Source organism: Electrophorus electricus, chromosome 7 (genome assembly GCF_041902795.1).
Source record: "Electrophorus electricus isolate QZ-2024a chromosome 7, ASM4190279v1, whole genome shotgun sequence".
Taxonomy (NCBI): Eukaryota; Metazoa; Chordata; class Actinopteri; order Gymnotiformes; family Gymnotidae; genus Electrophorus; species Electrophorus electricus.
In genome coordinates this window covers 24526620-24553574 of record NC_137503.1, presented here as the reverse complement: position 1 = coordinate 24553574, position 26955 = coordinate 24526620, and the positions used below count along the sequence as shown (strand labels likewise).

Sequence of the window (26955 nt, the reverse complement as noted above, 5' to 3'; positions counted from 1 at the left end):
GTGGAGTAAACCAGATCCGTGCTCTGTTGTCATGTTCTACTGAGCTGAGGGGATAGGAAAGAATGTTTATGACAGGGGACTTCTCTCAAAACAATGATATTTCTTTCGAGTGTAACTCAACAATATTTTAATGCCTTTTGGGTCAAGGACATGAGAGTGGGAGTGCAGAAGGCGTGAATATGCATGAGGTGGCTTCCTACTTCTTATGTAAATCTTCCAGCAGAACTTGGGCATCAGGCATGTTCAACAGCCAGGGGATTACTGAGGTCAAACTGCCACAAGCACACATGGTCCCTGGTGACAGGCCCCCTCTGGAGAAGAACATATGTTGATCGGGAGTGCCTGATCCATTCAGGGTGGGTGAGGCTGTTATATGCATTTGTGTGTGTGTGTTGGTGAGAGTTGGCTGTAAAGAGCAATCTTATTCAGGCGTGACGCCTAAGACACTTGCACGGGCCACTCCTAAGTGTTTCTTAGCTTTGATGTGTGCTGGAAAGCTAGCTGTTCAGAAACTGCTCAGCGCGAGAGGGTCTCTTTCATTCCACGGCCTGTCGTCTTCTACATTCCATCCTGAGGCTCACTCAAGGTCGGTTTTACGGAGAACGATGAGTCATTCTGTCTGTGGATACAAAGGAAATGGATGATAATGTGGAAAGGAGTTAAGTTCCAAATCACTGCTTTGGCATCGACTCGGGAAGTTAACCGACGGTCGCATGCCTCCTCCCCATTACGGAGGAGTTTGGGAAAGGAGGTAAGCCCACAGCGCACTCCATCCTGAGGCCAAGAGATACCATGAGCTGGGAGGAGTGGGAGGAGTGGGAGGAGTGGGAGAAGAAAGACAAGGGGGCTATTTGCGACCGAACTCCAGACAAAGGCTCGGCACCTCCAGGTAGCCCCAGGCCTCCCCGCTACAGTCCTTATGTCAGCACGACCGACGAAGCGTTTCCCAGGCCGAAAAATTGATGTGCTACGCCTAATGTGGATACGCCTGAAAACAATTGGCCATTTATGCATGCTAACCGTTCAGTGTCCCATTGGATTTCCTGAAATATTTACAATTCAAGATGATGAACGGCTAAGCCTTTGAGATTGGTGCAGCCGCTGAAAGTCGCGTGCAGGTGCAGAACCCGAAGCCACAAAAACAAAACAAGCAAAAAAAATGTCCTCAGCAGTAAAGGAAGAAAAAGGAGCTAGCCAACTCTTTAACTTCTACCCTTAGGATTTACCACCATTTTTCTGATTCTGACCTTTTCTATAAGCCATTGAGCAGATTCTGCTACACAATGAATGAGTAAGTGTGTGTGTGTGTGTGTGTGTGTGTGTGTATGTGTGTGTGTGTTTGTGTGAGTGAGATCAAGGAAGCAGCCATCTTTAAGTATACAAAACCCCCCCAGAACTAGTACCATTTTCTCCCCAAAAGGGCTTTGAGAGTGTGAGAGCGAGTAATGTAATTCCCCGATCCGCCCCCCCGGCACTCTGTCTGTATCTTGACTATTGCAGAGCCGTGCGGCGTTAGGTCTTCTTAGGTCAAAACACATGCCAGGTCTGCAGACGGGAGGAGGGCAACCGGCAGCGGCTGTTACCGAGACTTCCTGAGCTCTAATGGTGCGGCTTCGGGGGGAGTGGGATTGATCGACAGTGTCATCCTGTGGACCAGCGAAGAGGGATGCTGATTGCTCCAGCCATCGGTCTGTTCCCTGCCGATGTGATGAGGCATTAAGCAACGTGATCGGCCGACGCGATCCTCTTCGGGAGGAGAAAAGAAAAGTTAAGACCCGGAGAACCGTGTCCGCGAAGAAAACGGTGCCAGAAGGGAAGCCCTGATTAACGACCGCCCTTGCCTTCCGAGTGGACTTGATAACACGTGCCTAAATTTAAGGTGCGTTGCATTAAGACGCTTCAACGCTATGCTGCTGATTCTCCCATCCGGAGTGACTTCCCTCCTGGTAATTTCGGAGGGTAATGGACACCAGATCAATCAGCGTAATATCTTCTTCCTTCCATTAGGAAAGTGAGGAAAGTTCCATCTGAGTGGGGAAGGGGCATAAAAGTGGCTCCAGTCTGAGGCGGGAATCCAAATTCGCAGCTATAACTGCGCCTTAATTACGGCCAAGTGATATTCTTAATGTGCCGATCGCTGTTCTATTGCAAATCGTTGTGTACTTCAAGACAGGTCATTGTGCATGCGCACGTGGTCTTGTTCATTTCTGCCTCAGTGAGCATTGTTTGGGAGATGATTAGCCCATGTCATTTAGCGTTGTTATTTGGAGCCGTTGACCTTCACAGTGCTAATTCTGACTTTAACATGCAGGGAAAGGCAGATGAAGCCCTCCAGCTGAGGATGTGTTACCTTTATGAGTCCTATTATCAATATCATAATAATGACATGAAGTCAAAAAAACAATGTTTTGCATCTCATCAAAAAGAAATGAAGGCTTTGCGCTTCAGAGGAGAGCTGAGTTTCTTTCACGTGTCTTTCGCGAAACAACGGCATATAATGCACCATAGAAAAACCCTCCTCAGCCCTGCTCTGCACCCAGATATGAGGAGGACTGCAAGCCTCTGATGGGAAATGAAGGAGGGTAGTCAGAATTGCACTTGGTACCAGCACAAAAACTGCAACACGGGCTCGAGCTTTTCATTTTATCCACCGTGTCACAGCCGCGTCAATCCCAGTGACAGGCTGATTACAAAATGACTGCAGTGCACAGAATTACGAGTCCGCACGAGCCCACGGTTTAGTTCAGCTACTGGGATCTTACTAAATCAAACCACTAATCAGACAAGCGGCTTGTGTTTGTTTCGGAAAATTTGCTCACCCTATGTTCAAAATCCTGATATTTGTGACATTTAAATGTTCTCATAGAGGATTTTTAAATTTATTTGTGTATTTACTTATTCATCAATTTATTCGGTCATTTACTCAGTCCTTTTTTTGTAATAACTAAATTTACTCTCAGTGGTGTCAGGGCAATTTAAAAGTGTGCTCAGATTCTCCCCCATTTCATGCTGAACACCGTGAAAGTGCACAGTCATCTCTAGCCTGCTATCTTGCTTCTGTATATAGCCCCATTTTGAGCAAGTACAGCATACACAGGCAAGCTGAGGGGCTTCATGAGTGTGTGTCAGGGATCTGGGATGGATCCTGGCTCTCTTAAAAAAAAGCTCTTTTGAGTGAAAACCGCAGCTCTTAAATGAATCTCTAATTCTGCAATGTTTCTCAAAGCAGGTGGGATATTTGGGGATGTGCATCAGGACAAGCCATTCACAAGTGCAGAAGTGATCAAATGTGATAAAGAGATTGCTGATTGTCTACGCACACACAGACACACTCTCATGCGTATGCAAACGTCTACACACACATGCACAGGTGTATGTATGCAAAACACAAGTGTGCATGTACATACACACACACACACACACACACACACACACACACACACACACACACACACACACACACACTGGCTTCTACCCAAGATTATGAAGCTGCATAACAGCTATTGAATGAAGCTGTCATGGACAAAACTCTATCAAACAGTAAAAACGCATCTCTTTTTCCAGCCAAGCACTCTCTCAAACTTTCTTCCTTTTGTTGTCATTCTGTTCCCTCTCATGGGAGAGTTTAGTAGAGCACAAGCACCATTGCCAGGAGTAGCAGAAAGATGAGATACCAAATGAAATTTGAAACGGGGAGATAAAAAATAAAACCCAAAAAAAGGTTAGAATGACATCTTTTTGTAAGCATCAAACATATCCCAAGGGCAGCGTAATGAAGATTTTTGAACTAAAATGGATCCAAGAGGCAGATAGCCAGCACTCCGGCAGCATAAATACTAAAGGATATATCTGAGGCAATGCACGACTAACCATGAGATTAAAAACGTGCAATTCGTACACTTGGAGACGAACTTTCAGCACATGTTCTGTAAGGACTGCCGTCCAACAATGCAAAGGCGCTGTTGCCACATTAAATCAGTGGGGACTGCCTGGCCCCTTAACCGCTTATGGGAAGATATTACAAAGATTGCTGTGTGCCCCGCTGTCTGGTGGACCGACCTCTCAGTCACGCCACCTTCCTGGATACACCAGGAGCAGTGCTGGTCATAAACGCAGGGCTTTTCCATCAGCTCTACGTCTTCAGCAATCATGACCCACGGCCCAGTCGCACAAGCACATGCCCGAGAAGCTTGGCCTGCCCCCTACAAGGCCATGCTGTGCGCGTTAGTGAGCCATTTGCACAAATCCAAACTCCGCGCCGATGACTTAAAGTAGCCACAGGTGCTGGAGAGGTTGAAGGGGAAATAAAGCAACCGCTTCCTGGAACATTTGGAACATTAGCTGAAATAGTCCGTTTCCTTAAAGACCTTTCCTTTATTTTGGAATCACCGGTACTGGTGTCACAGGAACCAGCAGAGGAAAAGCCTGTTGGGAGATTGATGCCAGTTCCATTAAACACGGTCATGCCTTGAATATCCCTCAGTCGTACTGTGAGTAAGCAGGTCGTCCTTTATCGAGATGAGCAATGGCGCGCATAAATCCAGAGAGAGAGAGTTTATCTGACATTGTGCGTCTGCTGTCCAGACGCTGGTCGTGCAGCTGATGGACTATTATTTATCTAGCAACACCGCAAATGCAAAGACGCCTGCGCGGCCCGGGCTGAGAGTGATGATGCACGCGGAGGTAGCGGTCCTTCTGTCTGACGACCGCTGCTTAAGCTGCATTAGGGCCTGACAAATGGAGAGCGCTAAACGGCGGACTCCGCTGAGGAAACACATGCCACTCGCAGCCGATACGAAGAGCTGCGATGGAGGGAAAAAAAAAAGCGAAAAAAAAACAACTAACGCGTGTGTCCTGTAGATTGCTTCCGCTGCCATCTAGACGAAGCCGACGGGATACACGACCACGGCAGCCTTTACAATTCTAATGCAGCATTAGAATTCATCAGGGAGTCTCTTGGCTGTCATTCCATTACAGGAAGGGGGGAGGGGTGTGGAACAAGACAAAGGGCAGAATCAGTGGAGTTTGGCGTGGCTCTCCATCAAGTTCCATTAACTGTGTTGGCATGCTAACAAATCCATGGCTTTGTCAAAGTCAGCCAGAGTCAGCCAGCTCAGAGGAGATCTATGTGAAGCAGGCCTGAAGAGGAGAGAACTAGCACTGAGTTTGGCACAATTAATTACAGTCACACACCCGCGAAAACACACTCCAACCAAACGACCTTGACCAGACCAGACGCTTAGCACAGACAGCTGGAGCCTCCCACACACATGGGTGTTTATCCCAACACACAAACACACTCACACATACACACACACAAACACACACACACACACACACACACACACACACAAACACACAAACACAAAAGTCTAACATCACACCCACGAGAGAAGACAAGAATTGTTGGATGGCTATTAATAACAGTGGGTCTTCATCAAAGGGGCCTGGGGAACAGTGTCTGAACCTACATTTGATCTTTTGCAGTTGTGCTCTCGTTAATCATGCTACAGTAAGCGTCAGAAGCCTGGAGGTCACACTCCACAGCGGAGCTGGTGTGTATGGCGACGGCAGAGCTCATTAGCAAAGCAGGCCTACGGTAGCGCGCAGAGCAGGCAAGAGGAGCGCACGGCCAGTGACAAACACACATCCTCATCACATAATGGTCCAGCCTTTATTAGCCATCATTGTTTAACAAACAGGGCCATGTATGCGTGTGTGTGTGTGTGTGTGTCTTCAGGGGGTCTGAGTGTTTTTTGAGGATCAGCGGACTGCAGAAATGCAGAGAAAATAAATCATTTCCTATGATTACTAGTTTCTTTGCTCAAATCACAGTGACACAAACTATTCCAAAATGACAAAGGCAAACAGGATGTTATTAAGGTACATTTTACCGGCGATCCGGACGCCTGTGCCATTCTCATAAGCTACTAAAAGAATTCTAATAGGATATGGCTTCTAGCAGAGCTGTGGAGAGAGAGAGAAAGAGAGAGAGACCCATGCAGAAAGTAAACTTCCACTTCCACTACACTTTCCCATGCCTCACCATCTAATTGTCTATTCTCTCCCCCCCCCCCCCCCCCGGAGTTTCACGTAACCCCATCCCACCCCCCACCCCCCTCACAACTTCACCACCACCACCAGCAACAGCCTCCACTCCCAGTGCGATAAATAAATAAAATGCATACAAATGATTTCCCGCTCATGAAAACAGACAACTAAATGGTTGATATATGGATTGGTAACTCTTTTATGAGGAGAATTGTGGTCCCGAAATTGAATTTCTGCATGATAAATAGCCGCCATTATCTCCCCTCTGCCCGGAGAAGCCATCGCGCAGCTACTTAAACAGAGTGGTGGTGGCATTGGAAAACCGCTCACAGATGGACAGCCAGAAGGCTAAAAACATTAGCCTGGTCCACTCCGTCACTGCAGTGCACCCATCCTGGGAGCCAGACTGGCTCCCTCTTAGCTTATCTACTCGCTTAAAAGTGCGGCGTGAGGTTGGAATTAAGTGGCGGTCACCCCAGCGCTGCCCATTTCGGGGGCAGTATGGCAGGAGGCTATCAGTCAGTTACATCGGACGGTCGTTAATAAAAGTCGCGGCCTAGGAACGCGAAGGAAGAGTTCGAACTGTCCGACCCTGTGTTTTGGGCGTCTGCCTGAAGGGAGTGAAGGGGGTCTTCATAGAGGAAAAATACGGAGAGATTGTGGGCACTGCTAACAGAGACAGTGTGAAGTCTCTGGGCGCAGTGTTGCTCACCAGGCTAAGCCAATCACACAGCAAATGAATCGCTGCAAATAAAGGAAAAAATTCACAGCCCCAAATGGCCAAATGGCCAAATTTTGGAGTCCTGGTTAAGTATAAATGAATAAGATACCTCTTTATATAAAAAGTGCTAAAATTCAAGAGATTATTGCTTATCCTCCTTATAAGAGCCTTATAGCAGGTAGCTTAGCCTGCTTGTAACAGCCTTATAACATGTAACCTAATTTGGAACATATGTCTAATGTACTGGACCCACACGCCCACACAATCACAGAGTGCCACACGGAATGATCAACAATAGCAGCAAACAGAACAACAACAGATCCGAGCAGAAGCACGGTTTGCGAGGGGGGAGACCCGTAGAGCTGCCTGTACACAGGCAAGCCCTCATCAACTATGCATTTCAATCCCCAGAACTGTAATACACCAGACAGATAACTTCAAATGTCTGCTAGTGAACATTAACCACAGTGGTAATGGGCTTAGATATGCTAATCAAAATAAAGAAGCCATGATAAGTCAGAATTAGTTGTTCAGCGTTTATGGTCTTCCAACGATCTGAAGAAGAGGACAAGAATAAAGACTTGTTCCACATCAACTTTGAGAACTGATGACATCTTTTTTATAGAACCTGAAGCGCTGTGTAGATTCTGATTGCAGTTTTCGTCTTGGCCAGTGGATGAACCGTTCCTAAAACACAGGTATTCACTAAAAACAGGCGTATGGATAACCGCGCCCGGAACCTGAATGTCTCCACACAGCCCACGACAAGTCCAGCGGCCCTGTTCTTAAAGACAGCGAGACATTTAATGGCTCAGGACATACACACTGAGCCACACCGGACAACTGCCATTTATCCAATGTAATTACAACTAGTTAGTGTGTCCACAGATGAGTTCAGAGCATTATCTCTAATGGGCCGAATACTTGTTTCCATAACGCTGATATAAACCAATCTGGAACAGGCTAAGAAGAATAGCACCTCATGAATCACTGTAGTGGTGGTCACTTTGTAGACTGTTTATTAGACACTGCTGACCAACTAGAAATTAAAGCCCTCTGGGTGAAAAGAAATTCTCTCAGTTCACATTTCATAAGTGCAGCATCTTTTTTTTTGTGCTATCTTTCTCAGTTACCGTGGGCCATGGATATATTAAATATACTTGGTCCAATTAGGTGGCCTCACAAATGCTAACAATCTATATGTCAATTAAAAAAAAAAACACATCAGTGGGGCAGAATCCTTGAAGATATTGTGATTGTATACTTGCCTTTGCAAAAACCCCGTCACACGGGGGACCAGTGGAATCGGACTGGATTTCCTTCCAAGACAAAAGCAATTATCATAATAAAGAGCTCTGCTTTTCATTAACGGGAAACACAAATCAAACACTGACATCAACACCTAGCACACAGACTCAGGAGATTTGGGGCTGTGGTCGACATCAGAAAGCTGGGCTTTGATTGCTTTATTTCCATTAAGGCAACGTTTTCATTTGGATTATTTACAGCCCTTATCGCCGCGCACGAGGATGGAGCCGTGGCGTTCCTGCTGTAGTGAACACATTCACATTTGCATTCCTTCTTCTCGTTCTGCAGACGCGTGCTAGAGGCCCCTCCGCTTTGGTTTAGGTTTTTGAACATGCCCTCCCTCTTACGGTGAACCCCCATCAGTCCTCGCTGGGTGTATTTCTCCTGTCCGCGATGGTCTGAATTAGCTCGGAGACCGCGTGGGCGAAATCAGGTCTTATTTTTCCATGCACTGAAAATAATCAGCAATTTTCTACTGACTGGCGGGATCCTCGGCAGAATGAAGCAAATAACGGACGGGCGCTAAAAAACGGAGGCGGCCCGTTGTGGTGGAGCAAAGAGCAGGTAGGAGAGTGCTGGCTGCCCGAGGCCTTCCACAAACCCCCTGCACAAATCGCAACGGGAACTGGCACACGTGACGGTGATGACGAACATTACTGTAATGCCCGGTTTAACGATCCCCACTGCGAAGGCAAATTGCACATGGCAATCTCATTGGACACGAATTACTGGAGCACACAAAACAAATCAGTGATTAATACAAATAGATTGTATCTGAGCATTTCATCAGGAGATTACTAGTGCGGGTGTATTCGGTGGGAGATGGGCGGGAGGTGTTCTGATCGGTGAGGGGGCAATGCCCAGGTGCTGGAGAGGCAGACTGACGGCGCACTGGCGAGCCGGGATATATGATGTCATACCATCCGGCTGCTTCACAGCCCTCTTAATTCCACCTGCTCCTGGCTGCATTCTCTCAATGCTTTCTAACTAATGCAATTTATCAGCCTGTTCCATCCATCTCATACACCTCCAGCACTTTAAAGCTTATACTACTTAAGATATTGGTCTGACACACACACACACACACACGCACGCACGCACGCACGCACACACACACGCACACACGTAGTACACTCACTACAGACTTATGATGTGAGTATAAAAAGTAAACCCCCTCCTTTCCTTCATCCAGAGAAAATCAGGGGAAAAAAACGAATACATGGGGCTTCAGTGGGAGGAAAGAGGGATTCATTTAGAGCTTTTCATTAGCTTAATGGCTGACTGAGCTGAGTCAACACTGCAGCTTTTAGAAATGGAGAGGCTATTGTTGACATATAGATTTTTCATATAAACCGGAGCCCAGAGTCTCTGTTGCAGTCAGTTTCCACAGCAAGTCTGGCAGTGGAGGCCAGTTAACGTCGATGTAATTCATAAAACAGGCAATTAGCAGGGAGCTATACTGATTCTGAGTCTGGCCACAGAGATCAAGAGTCTGACATGCAGCTAAGGACAAAGAACCCTGGAGCTTGTCCAAGTACAACTTTACTCCAAGACAAATACCGGAAGACGTTTCAGAACTGCTTCAGTCACACAGTGCAGTGGTAGCAGCGTTGAAACAAGAAGACTGTCCCCATACCATGCGCACGCGCACACACACACACACACACACACACACACACACAAACACACACACATTCACAGTGGTAACAGTCTATCTCTCCAACAGAGGTTTAAAACCAGAAAACATCAACCAACCCAATATATACAGGGAGAGAGAGAGAGAGAGAGTGAGTGAGTAACAGACTGCATTAAAGCTGTTGAGAGATAAATTGTAAGGAGAGATAACAGATCAATCAGAGCGCAAAGCCCTGACAGCAAGGGACAGTTTGTCTTCCAGCCAGCCCTCCAGCAGTCAAGTGTCATCACCAGCCAAACTGTTCTGGCCTTAGCCCCTCTGAATCCTCCCTTTCCCCACAGTTCCCAACCTTTTCCCCCCAAAACTCTACCACTGTCCTCAGCCCTCTCACGCCCCCCCCCCCCCCCCCCCAACCAGGTGTCTCTTCACCACTCTCGCCCTCCTGACATCCTTATACTCTCCGTTTCCCCAAGGCCTTTAATTCACTTCTCTTTCGTTTCCCGTCTTTTTCTCCGCTAACACTACCTACTTGATCTCCAATCTCTCTCTCCCTTCCTCATGCCTTCCCTCCTTGCCGCCCTCTCATCATTCATGTCATCCTATATCTCCTGCAGCCTGACAACCTATCCGCTTTTCATTTCCAGGCTGCTCCTGTGTCTTGTTTACTCACCTGGGCGTGAGTGAGCTATCTGGCCGGCATCAGGCCGGCCGAGGGTGAACGTGCTGCCTGTGTCAGTTCAGAGGGTCCCCTTGTACAGCATGTTTACTTCCTATCAGCACGGACTAACGGTGACGATGCCCCTTGGCTGCCACGCTGCCATCTGTATGGCTGACGGCTGAATGCTCAACCGAGTGACTTCCTGCAAACAGTCACTGGTTAACGTGCTGTCCATTGCAATGTGTGATACACCCACGGCAGGTGAGATGGTAGCCATCTTCTTTCCCCACACCAGGTTGGGACGGCACAGGAAAAGTGAAACGGGCCATAGTTGAATGGGAAAGAAAGCTTTTTCGACAGAAACAGTGATCAATCACGTCCCAGCCGGAACGTCTGGACGCGCTCTTGAATTATAAAACGGCTCGTGCAAGGGCCCGGTGCAGCTCTGTTCAAAATGCGACCTGCGTTCATTAGCCGTTGAGTGTCTGTGGTCTTTTAATCATGCTCTCTAAATGCATGATAATTTCCCTCCGTCAACAGTTTTCTGACAGCCTGACACCAGGCACGACCTATAAAACGGCGCGACTGGCGCTGTTGGTGGCCTTCATCGTTATGAATACATCAAAATTTTACCACTTAATTACCAGTCTGTGAGCCTCCATTTTGGGCTGCTTAGCACAGACGTGTGTGGGTTGTTGAGTGGGCCTCTAATAATTCACAAGGTGAATGGGATTTTGTCTGGCATGTAAAGCTCAGGAGTACAGAGGGCTACGTCGTGTCCCAAATGGCATTCATGACTCTACACACAGTCTGAGCTAAAGACGCCTGCAGACAGAACCAGCACTGATGGAACCAAATTCAGTGGCCGAGACCTTTCAATTCATAGGTCCGGTAATAAGAATGAATTAAACAGGAGGGTCATATTGATGCGATGCTTCTCTGACTACCAGTGAAGAACACCCTTTTGCACTTATTGGTCATGTGGCCTTTTAGCATCCATGTGACACTGGTCATGTGAGTTGTAGTGCCTAGGACATACTGCTCATTAGAATTTCCATAACGACTCCATGAGATCTGACAGTCCAGCCAGTCAGTACAAAACACTTAACGGGTACTAACAAACACCACTGTACAAATCTGTATATGCAACTGATATAACATGACAGTCCTGATATAGTAGGTGCAAGTGTTGGCATTGGTGCATCTGTAACAATCCAGTAAACATAAATGTACAGTATGTAATTTGCTCTGTAAAACCTACAATTTACATTCAGTTTCCTATCACAGCCTCAAAATATCCAGTCTCTACACAAAATAATACACAACAGATTTACAATTGATAAATGTACTCGGATGGTCTTAAATGAGCACTATATTGTAGAAGGTAATTTAACCTCTGGTATTTTAAATTCTGGCACTGTGTGAAGGTTCTGTGAATGGGAATAGAAACAAATGAGTGGCTTTGGTGTCTGTAGCCTCACACAGAGACAATCCTGCAGTCACAACCCCATGCAGATAGTCCTGCACAGAGATAATCCAGCACAGTTACAAACATAGTCCTACACAGAGGCAATCCCGCACAAAAACAACACTGTACAGAGACAATCCCACATCCTGGAAGACAGTCCCACACAAAGACAGTCCTGAACAGGGATGATTCCACACAGATGCAATCTTGCACAGAGAGAATCCCACACAGAGACTACCCCACATAGAGACAGTCCTGCACAATTACCCACAAAGGCAATCTTACACAGAGACAGACCTGTACAAAGACAATCCTACAGAAAGAGAATCCTACATGGAGACAATCGATCACAGACACACCACCATGAAGAAACAATTACACACAGTAACAATCCCCACACTAAATCAGTGATCCCCAAAAGGAGAGCTCGTGGCTTCTGATGCTCTTCCTGATGGAGACAGGTCTCACACAGTCGGGGCTGCCATCCAACTCTCCCAGCTGCGCAAGTCCAGAGGAAACACGCCCTCATCTCCATTTGCGCAGGCTTTAATAATGGCTGCACAATTCAGATGGCTAAAATGACACACTGCCATGCCAGACACCCATTAAGTGATCTAATAATAAAAAAAAAAAATGTAAAAACCTTTTACTTTTTAGACTTACTATTAGTATCGACTTATTATTTAGGCTCATTTCATTAGGGCATGAATAAGAGAGGATATGACGCCGACTCTCTGGGTTCCATCCCAAGCGCTCCGAGCGGTTCGTCTTTGTCATCTTCGAACATGTATTTCAGCACGGGCGCAGGCAGGCGTCTCCCGCGTGCCTCGTCAATGCTTTAGCTTTTCCCGCGCGTGGCAAGGTGGCGGCGCGAGCTTCCGGACAATTTTAATATAGCCCCGCTGAAGCGCGCGCCATTAGCGCGCTGAGATCTCTATTTGGCCATGCTGGCAGGAGCGTCAGGCGGACGAGGCGAACAATAATGGCAGCTGACACGCCTGACCTTTCCCATTAAAACAGCCGGGGCTGCTTAATACAGGCGGCCTCCACATCTCATTAGCCAGCTCAGCACCTTGTGGGCTGCTGCGCTCTGTGGCTGAACCTCCATCTTCAGCTGGCGCTTGGTAATTAATTTCTGCCCATTATTCTGCCTGTGGTCTGTGTGGTTGTGTCTGTGTGCGTTTGTGTGCCTATGATTGTGTTTAAAAAGACACACACATACACACAAAACAAGAGAGCAGTGTTGTGGTGTGCTACTGATAAGATAAGCTGAGGCTTCTCCTGTCACACTACCACAGGAGGTGGGGAAGCAGCGTGTGGAAATATGCAAATATGCGGTGCACTTAACACGGCTCACCACACAAGCACCAGGGTTAAACAAACACATGTAGTGCCACCCTGCCAGCCAGGGCTCAGTGATTCAGGCGCTCCTTTAACATGGGTGATTTGGCATTCCAGAAGTACAAACTATATATATATATATATATATATATATATATATATATATATATATATATATATATATATATATATATATATATATATATATATAATCGTATTGCAATAATACTGCTTCAGGCAGTATTGTTATATGATTTGCAATATATTAAAATACACTGGTGAGCTCTTAATGTGACATGATTGAAGACTAGCACACATGGTTTGACTAAAATTATTTATGTGAAAGCCCTGACTCCAAAAGAAGACTCATCAGTGGCATCTGCAGTTGGTCAGGATTTTCTCTCCCTCTCTCTCTCACACACACACAAATTGTGATTTATCACAATGCTCATTTACATATTGCAACCATTTGACATAAGTGTGCAGCAAAGGCCAATACAGTAAGAATGATTAATAAAGCTCAAACTACCTGAATGGTGAGAAAATATAATCACTACAAACAATATACAGAAAAACCCATTCAATACAATTTTAACTCAGCAAAACCTTCCAATAAAAAGTATTTTATTGTTAAATCAAAAAGGCCACTGTCCTGGCTTCTTCGCTGGGAAAAAACTTCCCCGTGGAAGCAGAAGAGGCCTCACAAGCTCAAAGAAATCTATCATCCCAGACCACATCTCTAGCTCCCTAGCTCACAAGGTCAGACCGCCCCCTCCCCCAACAAACCCACCCCCTGGCCCCGCCCCCTCTGGAGCAACCACAGCCACCACATGGCAACCAACTCGCTGTAGGGCTTGAATGCTATTTATGAGTCGCAAACAGCAATCACTCCATCGCTATCCTCCCTCCCTCCATTGGCTTGGGAGGGTGGGCAAGCTGACTCGTGGGGCCCGATCGGTGTTTGCTGGAGCTGAATTTGAGTCATGACGGTATTTAGGGTGGCTTTGTGCCTAAAAGCCCCCAGACGACCCAACAAAAAAAACGACAAAAGAAATTCCTGCAGGCTACAGTGTAATTTAGTACTTGCCTTCTCTGCTAAAAAAGCTTTCTTTGGGAGCTTTTTGAGCTTTTCCAAAAACGATAATAATATTAATCCTACTACTACTACTAGTACTACTACTACTACTACTACTACTACTTATTATTATTATTATTATTATTATAACTATAAAAATGATTAAATTGCTACCTCTTAAAGCTTGGTCAAGGCAATCAGTAGAAGAGAGTGGGTGTGGTCAAGCTTGCCTAAATTTCTAAACACCTCAGTAGCAGAAGCTGCAGGGTACTGAGGTTTGCAAACAGCAAATAGCACTCCAGGGTCTGTGTGCGCTTTTGTGCTCTCAAGCATACGTCCTACCTGGCACCGAGGCAGTCACCAGCACTGAAAACACTAATTAATAAAATAGACGGATGAATCAAAAGTGAGTTACGGCACGACTGGCCAAGCTTCACAGCGTTTCCATGCCGAGCCTCCTGGTTCCCCAGGTGGTCCAATCACACAGGCAGAAGCTTAAAATCTTCTGAGTGAATAGAATAACAATCAATTTGTCATGCCCAACTATCTGTCCAAGCCCGAACACAGAGGCTCGGAGAAAAACCTATTTTTAATTTGCTTGATAAAATGTGCATCTAATGCTGTTAATGTATTCATCAGAGGCCTTCCTTTTCTGTGCTCCATAATTATGGATTTTCCCATAGTGCTGAGAAGCTCTCCGAGCAGGGACCTGAAGTACATCTAGCATGTGATCAATTAAGCTGAACTAACATGTCCTTCAGATCAAAACCCCAGAAAAAAGGCATGGCATGTACAATACCTGGCCTCCTCATCAGCAGGATTTGGGGAAGTGTCTTAGAGCCAAAACCCTGCACTGGAACCCTATACTTGAAATTGCTTTAATGAACTCTGTAAGATCCTTTTAAAACCACTGAATTGGGTGGAATTACTGGAAGTTCCTGGATCCCTCTGTTCTCCAGTCATTTCATCATGCCATCGTATTAGGCCAACCGATGTGGACAGAAATCTGGGCCTGTTTTGTAAAGGTCCAAAGGCATGGCGGTGTCAGCAGGGGCTCGATGGGAGCCCAGCTCCAGCTGCAGGAGCACTCTAGGCAGGCACCCCAGCTGATGTGGTCAGGTGTTGGCTGCTCCCCCCCCCCTGCTCCTGAGCTATCGTCTCTCTCAGCTCGTGTCGCATTAGCCCCTGCTCCAATCAAGACGAATATCATGAAGAGGCGCGACTCTCCACTTAACGCCCATCCAGGCAGCCATAAAACATTTTATGGAAAATACGGCCCCATCTCACTCTTAAGGGCGAAATGTAAATTCTAGCAATATTTGGAAGCAGGGAGTAGAGGGATGTTACTCACTGGAGGTTAGTGACGGCATGGGAGAAGCTGCCCTGGTCTGTTTGCAGTGGTGTCATCTGTGTGCTTGTCCATTGATTGCGTGCCGTGTGATCATCAGATTACAGATACAATTACAGAGCGAATGTCGCGCTTTCGGTTGCCTTCTGAAACCCAATACAGAACACGGTTAAGCCAGGCTAGGCGATGTTAAGATCAGACCGTAGAGACTGGGGGAAGGACTAAACAAAACCGTACTGGCTCAAATTAGAACCGGGCACTATATCATCTTACATCATCAAGTAGCTTAGTGGTTTTTATTATATTTATTTTTAAATGGCATCAAATGATATGCTGCTAGAAAATACAAGTCATTTAACAAAACTGATAAGCCTGGGATAAGCACAAAAAGGGTGCTAAGATAGCTGGCTATGCAGTATTCTGAACTAGTGTTTACGATGTCATTGAAACTACAAGTGGTCCAATTAATACAGCATTTGCAAGTTCAAATGAAGCCTGAATGGCACCTTTCTTAATGGGGTGTAATCAAAACATTTAAAGAGTGAGTCATACAACTTGCTGTGCTGGTCGCTACTCCCTGTATTTAAATCTGCATGTATTTGAAGGGGCTCATTAAGCGCAGGAGACATTCAGCTTCAGGGAGAGCGCGGAGAAAGAGCAAACACACCGCAGCCAGATTCAGGTTCCTCAACGCTTTCAGCAAAGATGAGGTCCCTTGCACAGACACCTCTAAACAACTAGGAAGCGAACGCGCAATCCAGTGCGCGTACCGTCTCCACACGTTGGCGCTGCGCTAGGAGAAACCCCACAGCCTGCCTTCCCATCACTGCACAAACAAACCACTCGCAAAGGTCACAGCCTACGCTGTCATTATCGTACCCTGATATGAGGTGAAAATTATGGCTAGGCGGGAGAGACAGCCAGCCCTGCGGTGACACTACCCGCACCAGCCAGGGGGTCTCGCTTCAGGTAGTGCTTTGCAGTAAGATACATATAAACACTGGCATATGTATGCATACACAGATGCAGACACACACACACACACACACAAACACACACAATGCAGGAGTAAAGTAAAAAGCCAGCCTTTCTCAGACAGTCCTGCTAGCCTGCTTCATTCCACCGAGCCAAAGCGCCTTTGTGTCGGGCCCTGTGGGACGGCATCCTCCCTAGCTCACCGCTGCAGGCAGAGCCAGGGAAGCTTCTGCCATGGCAAAACAGCACCCGGGATTTATCAGAGACAGCTAAAGCCCAGGCATTATGGGTATTCATATTTCTTGACAACAGCATTGGATAGTGTTTATTATTAGATCATAAACAATAGGCAACAGCATGTGGAAAAAAGATGCTCTTACAATATCTGAAATATAGCCAGAAAAAACAGTGATATAGGCACACAACCCCACCCCCCAATGCTCTATAAGGTTGTTTCCTTCACTGTTGAACTCAGATTAAAATTGGGTCTGGGCAAAAAATACAGCACCAGATGTTACTGTGTGGCCCATCAATACATGTACAAACAATGAATAAACCACAATTGCATTACATCATCTGATGGTTTTGTAAATAATGCACAACAATACCATTAGCTACTAATGCAGCTGCAAGATACTGACACACTGTGATATTTACAACACTGTAACTAACAGCTTGTTTTGCACATGTAACACGAAATCAGTAACATGATGAATGCAACGTGATAAATGTTGCTCTCCGCCTTGACTCAAAGGTCCAGGCTTCATGAAATTCCGCCCACTACCAGAGATGTGTTTACATATCTCATTCTGCCTTTTATCTGATGTTGTATGTACCTTGGTAGTGTTTATTTCCAGATGTTTATTCCTCCAGTTGCTTTCCAAGGGCTTTTTCCAAAACTGCTGTCTAATCAGTCTTGTATTTAGTTCCCTTGCATTTTTTTTTCTTCAGTTTTTGAAAGTCAAATTGCTAAAAAAACAGGTTTCATTCTGACATTACAACCTCCACTACTGCCTTGCCTCACTCTACAGTGGCATGGAGTCTCTTTCAGCAAATTTACTGGTTATTTGATTCTCAACACGTTTGGCAATGTTTATGTTTTAAGACCAATTTAGCCTTACAGGCAAATAAAGTTTGATAAAACACATCTGGAACATTTATTTTAAAATGGAAACAGAAAAATTAGAGCTGCCAGCAGGCTCCCCTGGGCTGCTCCTGTCACAACTTCACAGAATATATACCCATTACAGAACAGCGTGGGCCTGGCCTGAACAAATTTCATTTTTGTATTGATTTCTTGCTATCTTTTGACAACCATGACTTTGTAGCTAGATGCTGGGTTTCACATTATCCTTAATGCTCCGTGCTTTCCTCGCTATATGTTGTGATGTTTTTCATTTTGATATGGAGAAACATATTGCTCTCTAATTAGTTGCTGTCACATAGAATTGATTTGGTTTTCACTTCTCAGCTTGATCTGATTAAATGTGAGAATCAGACTAACAGCACAGTCTCAGATGTAAAGAACTCACAGGGAGTGTGACAATTTCTGTTTGTACTTCAAATTTTAGACTTTTTTACAGGGAATAAGGCCATAGTCTTAGCCAGATTAGAGAGCAAAGAAGGGGGGAAAAAGACACTTTAGAAGTCACACATTCTCAGGGTTATGCTGTCAGGGGCCATACAGAAGCTCTTACGTTTACTGCTTCTAGGAGAGACTTTTGGCATGTTATCGCCTACGACTCGGCTCTACCAAAAGCGAATCTACCAAAGTCAATGGCCCGACAAGGGAGCACTGGCGTCACACCTGACGCTGTTACGCTGACTAAACAAGCTGGAAGGAAAGGTCAGCGTGATGTCACCAGCAGAAAGCAAAGCGCACAACCACGCCAAAGTAAAGCCATCCTTCCGAAAACACCATCAGCCACACCTGAATTTATTGATGTTGTTTAGCTTGCCGTGTTTTACAATATTTGAAGAGTCATTAAATCTTTCTGCATTTGGTGGGTGGCAGCATTGGAAAGGGGATTCATTTTGCTTGCCAAACATCAAGGACTCGAGCAGCCTGCCAGGAAGCTTGGCCGAGCACCTGTCTGTCACCCTCCCTGCAGTGACCCTTGGCTCCCAGACCGCCTCTGCGCGTGCATGAACTCACGCGCAGCACACGGTCCTCCAAGAATGGCCGCAAAGTCATATATCACAAATGCTGGCATAAATATTTGTACTTTTTTTATTATGGGGGTTTGGCTGTTTGGAGGGTCTAGCTGAATTCTCTTTAAGCCACTTGAGTTAAAATATGTGAAATTCTCTAACTGTGTTCAATATTTAATGCTGCACCACTGTTTTTGCTGTTATCATGTGCATTTCTGAAACACAAAACCTTCCACTTTGGGGTACAGAAGAACACATTCTTAAGGATTCAAAAATTATTTAACTGCACAGCAGTGGTTTCTAGTCTTAAACTCTGGTACTGGTTGCTACGTTTGGTGCGGCTCCATATAGCTCATTATTTAAATAATCTCTTTCTCACACTACAAACAAATACACAAAAACCTTGGCATGAAAGTGCAGTAGTTTTGAAAGGAATTAATAAAGTGCACTGAACAATAACCTTTCCCCTATGCAGTGGCAGAAAGGTTAGTCTTTGGAGAAAACTATAATTTGAAAGCATTTTTGTAGTACTTATTAATGGCTACTTTGTATCATCATGTCAGGTACGGCTCTCTATAGTACAAAAACAGAACAAGGCAGTCTATGACCTTGACAAAAACCACTGGATGTGAGGCTCCAGGCAAAGTCAAGCCAGCTGTTACACTTGAATAAGAAATTAGAATTACAAAATTGTTCTTTTCATAGCAATGGAATTTAGATCCGGTCTTAACAGCTTTTGGATAAATGTGGCTTTGTTTAGGCAGCAGGAGCAGGAATAAATGTGGGAATAAGATGCGGTTGGATACGGTTAGGCAGAGAGCATGTAAAATTGGATAAAGGTCTGCAGATTTCCAGAGATCGAATGAATAGCTTCAGCTGGCAGTAGAGTATGGGGATTGTACCAAGTGAATATCCCAACACTAAAGCACAAATCGCAAATGAGTCCTCAGAAGGTCTCCCCAGCCCTCTAAATGCTCTAAATGCAGCTCACGGATAGCAGAAAAATATGTCCAGGCACCAGAGCAATCAGACCCTGTCAGGACAGCAGCTAAAAAAAACCAAATTGGATAACATTAGATTAAAAAAATACACATCATTTGTCAGTTTCAGTTTTCAAATGCCTATATTAATTTTGTAATATAAATGTACTCTTACTTCTCTCTCTTCTGATATGGCTTGATATGACTTTATCAAATATTGTTAATCACGGCGAATTTAACAAGACCAATAAATTCAGGTGTGGCTGAGGGTGTTTTCGGAGGATCACTTTACTTTGGCGTGCTTGTACGCTTTGCTTTCTGCTGGTGACATCACACTGGCGTTTACTTTTGGCTTAAGGCAAACAAATGCGCTCAGCTAATGAGTCGCAGTTACTTTTTCTCTAGAAAATCTACCACACTGGACATGTTACTAAATACCAAAAAGCGCTGAAGGCAGTTCAAAAACACAGGGATTGTATACTGTGTTGCTCTAAAGGGTCCGATTTTCAAAACCCATTCAGCTCTGAGCAACATCATTTTCAGGTGTTCTGTAGATGTGAGATCATGAGCAACACAGTACGCTGGACCGATAACCGAACTGGAGTGGCTTAACAAGAAATGGGCATCAACGCACAAGCTTAACTACTGCACCATGTGTCTATTAGTCTCAGGCTCCAGTCACATGTGTACATTACTTATGCATTTTCCTCCATTAGCATCACTGCAAGGTGCCTCAGGGTCAGGTAGGCTGGGAGTTCTTAATACCCAAACTGCAAAAACACCAGGCGCTATGGCTGAACAGCTCCCGTGTTGACGACTGCTTCTGTAAGCTATCGCCAGCTTCTCCATTTGATATGCCAGAGCTGGAAACATTAGCATACCCATTTTATTTTCTAACCAAAACAGTACCCAATTTTTTTAACAGACTCACTCGATAAGGTGAAAGGCTCTCACTGCTTTATATTTCAGCCCCGTGACTCATGTGGGCCACTAATGCACAGCAGGGAATACTCCCATATCTGCGCTTCTCTTTCAGCTGGACTTGCACACACCAAGGTGCAGCTCGTTTGAACAAGTGGAGTCCAGTGCGTGTGAAAACATGCAACGTGATACCAAAAGAACACAAACTAAGGTGAGGGCACTTATTGTGTTACAGTGTGACACAATACTGTTTAGACAACACATTTCAATGTATAAAACTGCCTGATCTGCACTGGGTTGCTCCCATCCCCACATCAGTTTTCTATGCCATTCATTGCACAAGGTGTTGAAACCATTCCTTCCAGATTTTGGTCCATGTTGACATGATTGCATCACAACACTGCTGCAGAGTACCAAGATGCACATTCGGTCGCTAATCTCCCATTCTGCCACATCTCAGAGGTGCTCTTCAGATTCAGACCTGGCAACTAAAAAAGCCACAGAAGAACCCCAAACTGAAGTACGATAAACCGTGCCTGCTGTAACTTCGGATTCCAGCTCTCGGAACACACGCTGATGTGGTCTTCTGCTGATATAGCCCGTCTGGCTGTTCTTCTTCTTTTTTTTTTTTTGCACACCATGGTCGTGAAGACTGGTTATTTGAGTTGCCAGAGCCTTTCTGTTTGCTTAAGCCAGTCTGGCCAGTGTCCTCTGACCTTTCTCATCAACAAAGTGTCCTGCCCTCAGAACTGCCTTGTGCTGGATTTTGTTTTTCGGTTTGCGCTTGGCATTGTGTAATCTTGAGATTGAGTTGTGCGTGAAAATCCCAGAAGATCAGTTTCTTCAATACGTAAACCAGCCCATCTTTCACCAGGAGTCGACATTTTTTATTGCCTCGTGTGGTCATGTCATTTCACATTTTGGCCACTAAAAATGTAGCGCTTGTGGCCAAGTACCCACTTGTCATGGGCTGTTGTTTTTTTTAAACACATCACCAGAACTTAATTTCCATACAGTCACAAAATGTACAGCCTTAATAATGAAACAAATACATTCACTATTCTCCTGTTATTGGGCATGGATGAAATTACAGTTTGAAGGTTCTGGATCGAATGGAAGAAAGAATTCGCATGGCTGGAGTAGGATATCTAGAAGGATGGTATGTTCTGTCAAGCATGTCATTAGTTTCCACAACAGGCAGACACCACAAGTTCATTCTTTACGAAGGCCGTAACTCGTTCAGGAAACACCATATTCTGAAAGACGACTGCAGTTTTCAACACAAGCACTGTTATAGCACTAGATCTTCAGCAATCCAAATAGAATACCCAGAGAGCCAAATGATCAAAGCATTACGAAAAGATGGGTCATCGGGATCGCATCCTAAAAATCTTCAATCTGGTTCACAATACTAATACAACTGTATTATTTTATACTAAGTTAATCTATTAAAATGTAAGTCAATGACCTTTTAAGCTTTGCTAGCTGGGGTTGTCAGTTTTTATCATTTTGAAGTTTCCAAACAAATATTTCCTATTTCAACACTGAAGCAGGTGTGTTAATTGTAAATACAACATATATGATAAAAATCTTTCTAAAACTCTGGAAATCAATTCTTAAATTTGGCCACAAGGCTCACTGGCTTGGTGTAAAAGCTTCCCAAATTGACATTTTTAACCAAATACAATACATAACAGGGTTCAGCAGGGATCTCTCATGGGAAACCACAAATTCCATCCCAAGAGAAGCAAGAGCAATTTAAGGATCGATTTAACAAAATGGATGTTTCCCAACATATGACTGTATAGAACACTCATCACACAAGGGAATCGAACTTTGACATTGTGGCAAAGGCATGCATTGCATCACCCAAAACAAAATCCCAAGAGATCCTGATGTTTGGACCTCTGCAATCCTGCATTCAGAGACAGGGCTGTGCTCAGAATGAACAATCCCATGGTACTGAAAGGGAAGAGGCACTAGAGAGATTAGAAAAGGTCAGTGTGTGTGTGTGTGTGTGTGTGTGTGTGTGTGTGAGTGAGAGAGAGAGACAGACAGACAGACAGACAGACAGACAGACAGACAGACAGACAGACGGAGAGAAATAGGGGTGGGAGCGTGTGCGTGTTTGTGACTGTGTAAAAGCAAGAAACCCATTGATCACGGAGTGGTGCTGAGGCCGAATGGGGTGTTGTTGCCTCAGAGGAAGTCCAGTCCAGCTCCAATGGCTGAGCAGCAGCAGTGTGATCTCCCCTTAAGCCTCTCCACATCAAACACACTCTACAAAAAGAGACACTCCCACTCTGTCCTTGGGCACAGTCCTCCCCCTGCTTCCATTATTCACCAGAAAACATGAAGCATTTTGTAAGAAAAGTGATTCAGTGATCCAGTCACATTCTCTTTACAGTACTGCAACCTGCAGCGCATGATTCACTTTCAAGTCTCACTCCTGGAGTCCACCAAGATGACTAAGTCATTTGCTGCTAACTATGACATCGTGTAGCACGCTGCCAAAGACCAGGGCTCTAGCCACCAATGCTTAGCAAGCTCTAATTAACAGAGTCCAGAGGGTGACATCACCCACTAAAGCAGCTTCTTTGGAACCATGGCCAGCATAATACATTAACACACAAAATGGCCAACTGCATTCGCTTAAGGGATAACTGAGCTGTGCTTGCCAATTGTGAAGTGCCAGATCACACGGGCCTGATTCACCGTGCTAGTTGGTTGGCATGATGAGGCCATCACTGCCCACTATCAACTAAGGACATGATTCAATGCAAAGTGGGTGCCACAATGTGTTATGAAGTTACATCGTCAGTAACATGTTCCGATTTTTTCAACAGTATGAAGTGTCATCAGTTGAAAGGTAACCAGATTACTTGTTTTTCTTTGTCATACACTGTTACACTCTAATAGTCTCTTGCTTAGTGTGAGCTGTGTTTGCCTGGAACTGATAACCAATTTAAAATAGAAAATCAAAAGAAAATTCAAATATGGTAAAAAAAAATAAAGCTTGAGTCGGATAGCCACCAACATGAAAAAGAAGAGTCTGAACTGACTATGTATATTTAACAAAGTGGAATGGCAATTAGACACAATTCAGCGCATCCTTTAGAATTTTCTTTCCATTTTCTATACACTAGGCAGGGCTACACATTTTTTAAACAAAGGGAAACAGTAGTAGGTTTCACAGATTAATTAGCACCTTTGGGAAAACCAGAATTCCTGTATTTGTCTAATATGAGCGCAATAATATCCAAACTTTAATAATTGTGTTAGCAGTGGAAGGCAGCATGTCCAATAGCGTATAGCCTAACGTATCCAGACACTAGATTATCGTCGGTGTTTACAGTGAGTTTCCCGAGTGCCATCTTCCTGTGAGGCCATGGAGACACTGGTTTTAGCGTGCACTCCCAACTAGCTGTTTTTAAAGCCAACAGCAGAATTAAAACAAGCCTAAACGATACATGATAACAGTGTAAATCGGACTTTCCATAACCAAGGTTCACCTTCCAATAAGATACAAGATATAATTTACGTTTCCACCAAGACTGCACACTGCAGTCGTGCCTTTCCTTACACTCTGGTGACCCACATTTTATCGTCGTATCACCGCTCAGGTAGGTCAATAAGATAAGAAGTCCACCGTTAGAAAAGAGGAACGGACTGTATGGCTTTAATCGTTTTAGCAAACTCCCTCGCAACTTTAGGCTCGCACTAACCGTTCACATTCAAGTCCGAGAACACAGCTGTTACGGCTACAACACAACAATAAATAACGCGGATTTGTCACAAGGCTGTACGCAGAGCTTGGGATCTACAACGCGTGTACTGAAACTTACCAGTTGCATGCCACAGATAAAGGCCAGAGTGCATCGGCCACTGCAACAGCCCATGGTGATCTGGCCACACTGGGATCTTGCTCCACGTGGGTCGCTGTAACTCCAAAAATGCCCAGATCTCTTGGCAGGAGACTAGGCGATAGACCACCGCGCCGCGTCCTGCGCAAAGAGCAATTTATCACTCCAAGGTGGTATGAGCGAATTCAGTTGGTCCTCCTTTTTGATATCATACCTTAACGCCAAATGTTCCCCCGTACTCGTGCAGAAAACAACATCCAAATGTTTGCCAGCCAAGCAGAATAAATGTCTTCAGTGGAGTCAAACTGGTTGTGCCCAGCTGTGAGAGGTCTAGAAAGTCCTTTTATTCGCACGGTGCGCACTTGTACTAAAATGTCAGCTTTGTCCAACGTACAGTGGAAAGTCAAAGCAAATTTAAATTTGCGACAAGGCAGGACTTGTCAAGTTACTGTCAAAACGAATACACACAAAATCCCCCGAAAAAACCTCGATGCACAAAATGGAGTGCACAAAGCGCTTTAAAAATTGCTTCGCCCAGTTCAATAGCAAGCCGTATCAACCGTCTTCCGCGCAGTCGGTGTCTGAGACAAAGCGAGCCAGTGTTGTTTACGGCGATAGAGCTGCACTCATCGCTCCTCCCTCAGAAGATAGATTCTCTGAGTCGCGATGTGAAAACGAATGAACGCTTTTGAAAACTGTAACTGTTACCTCGCACGAGAACAGTCTTCAACTTTGCGTTACTTCTCAGATTTAAGCCCATACAAAAAAGACTGGTGATGGGCATTTAAACTGCTCTCCCGGCATCGGTGAGGCTGGAGTATTTGTCTAAGGCGCTTTGCATCCTCCGGCGGTCCGTTTCCCCAACAGCCGTTTGGTACTTAACGAAACTCACATGCACGGCGACAAACACAGCCCGGTGGAAGCGGGACAAAAGACGCAGCGTATCTCGCGCTGTCGCCAGCACCACCATCTGACGTTCCAGATTGAATGAACCGCACGCGGTGTTCCTCGCGGCGGGGAAGCGGCTAGGTTCCTTTCTCACGCTGTGCGTGGTTCTGATGCGATACAGCGCGCAGCCGAGGACCGGGGCCGTCTCTGAATGCACGGGAATAGCTCTTTGCTCCGACTCGCAGTGGGCGTGAGTAGAAAGCAGCTGAAACGCAATGTTGAACTGATGAGAATTGTGTGTCGGGTCACTTGGGAAATGGTGGGCAAGAGTCGAGGGCTACTCAGTAAATCATTTGACATTCAGATGTCCCAAAGAAATACGACAATTAGAGAGAGCAGACAGTCCAGGCTAGTATCGCGGGTGCTACACTGAATGACAAGACAAGGACGTAAGAAATTGAGAATTAGATTGAGATACTGCAAATAATGACAACGCATAGTTATGTTTGCAGTTAACTTCGCAGTTAATAACCTAAGTGCTGAATCATTAAACGTAAGTCAGTGGGGACAGGCATACACACGCATAACGAGAGAGAGAGAGAGAGAGAGATTGGTCTTCACAGTAAACTGAATTTGGCATCAAGGATTTCATTTAATTGTGTTCTCAGATAGGCCAATGACGTCAGTCAGTAATGTATTTGGGAGCTTTCTGAGCTTTCTGTGCTTTTCACGTCATTAGTGGAAAGCCTGACCTCACCTACGAAGGCTTTGATACAGTTTGAAGTAAACAAAGAAACAAACCAACCAACAAATCCCACACCAGAAAAGAAATGTCTATACAAAAGCTTATGAGATTGCAAAAGGATGATATTCTCATGAAACCTCCGCAAAAGCACCTTGGTCGAAATATATTTCAGGCCTTTCCTCCTTCTTCCCTTGTGCCTAACCTTGCCGAGTAGTTTGCATTCGGAAGCGCAGCGTTTTAGCTTGTCTGTTCCTCCATTTATCGTCCGGACATGCACCGAAACTCGCGTGGGTGCTGACGGCAGTGCACGTGGCTAAGCGGCCGCACTGAGAAGCTCCCCTCCCCGCGCTGACAGTATCGATCAAACCTTTTGACTTTGTCTCGCGTTCTGGGGGTGAGATAAATCTACCTGCCATTTGGTGTCTGATCTTCACTCTGAGATAATCATGTATGACTGGCAGCGCCGACTGTCACTCAAAAACGTTAATGGCTTAGCGAGGTCTGAGTTGCGATGAAACGTCTTACTAAAGCGTTACATTTGCTCCGTTACATTTACTTAAGTAACTTTTGGACCAAATTGTAGCTTTAAGACTTGTTTTACTTTTTAGAAATATGTTTAAAATGTACTTTACTCAGTTATATCTACGTTCTTTTCGTTACAATTCAAAAATAATTTTAGTTCAGAGCATATTTTGGACGTTTAGTTTAACTACGGGTGTCCCCAAGACTAGAGACTGTCTTGTGTGAGAGGGTTACAGGGACCCCCAAATATGATCACTGAGTGGCACGGATTTGCTTCGGTAACCAATAAATACCAACAAAACGA

General features: G+C 45.1%; 1 protein-coding gene across 2 annotated transcripts in view; it reads right to left on the bottom strand.

The window, feature by feature from the left end:
* The window catches only part of nkain2 (sodium/potassium transporting ATPase interacting 2), a 99028-nt gene extending 72343 nt beyond the window's left edge, over positions 1–26685 (bottom strand). Inside the window, exons 1-2 of one of the 2 annotated variants that reach the window (XM_081717447.1) lie at positions 24711–26685; positions 24479–24637 (exon numbers count right to left, since the gene is read on the bottom strand). In XM_081717447.1, coding sequence (XP_081573573.1) covers positions 24479–24532 — 54 coding nt within the window. In that variant the 5' untranslated portion in view covers positions 24533–24637; positions 24711–26685. Of the gene's footprint in view, positions 1–24478 lie in introns of both variants that reach the window. The other variant, XM_081717446.1, reaches the window with a different exon arrangement.
* Between the last annotated feature and the right edge of the window lie 270 nt (positions 26686–26955).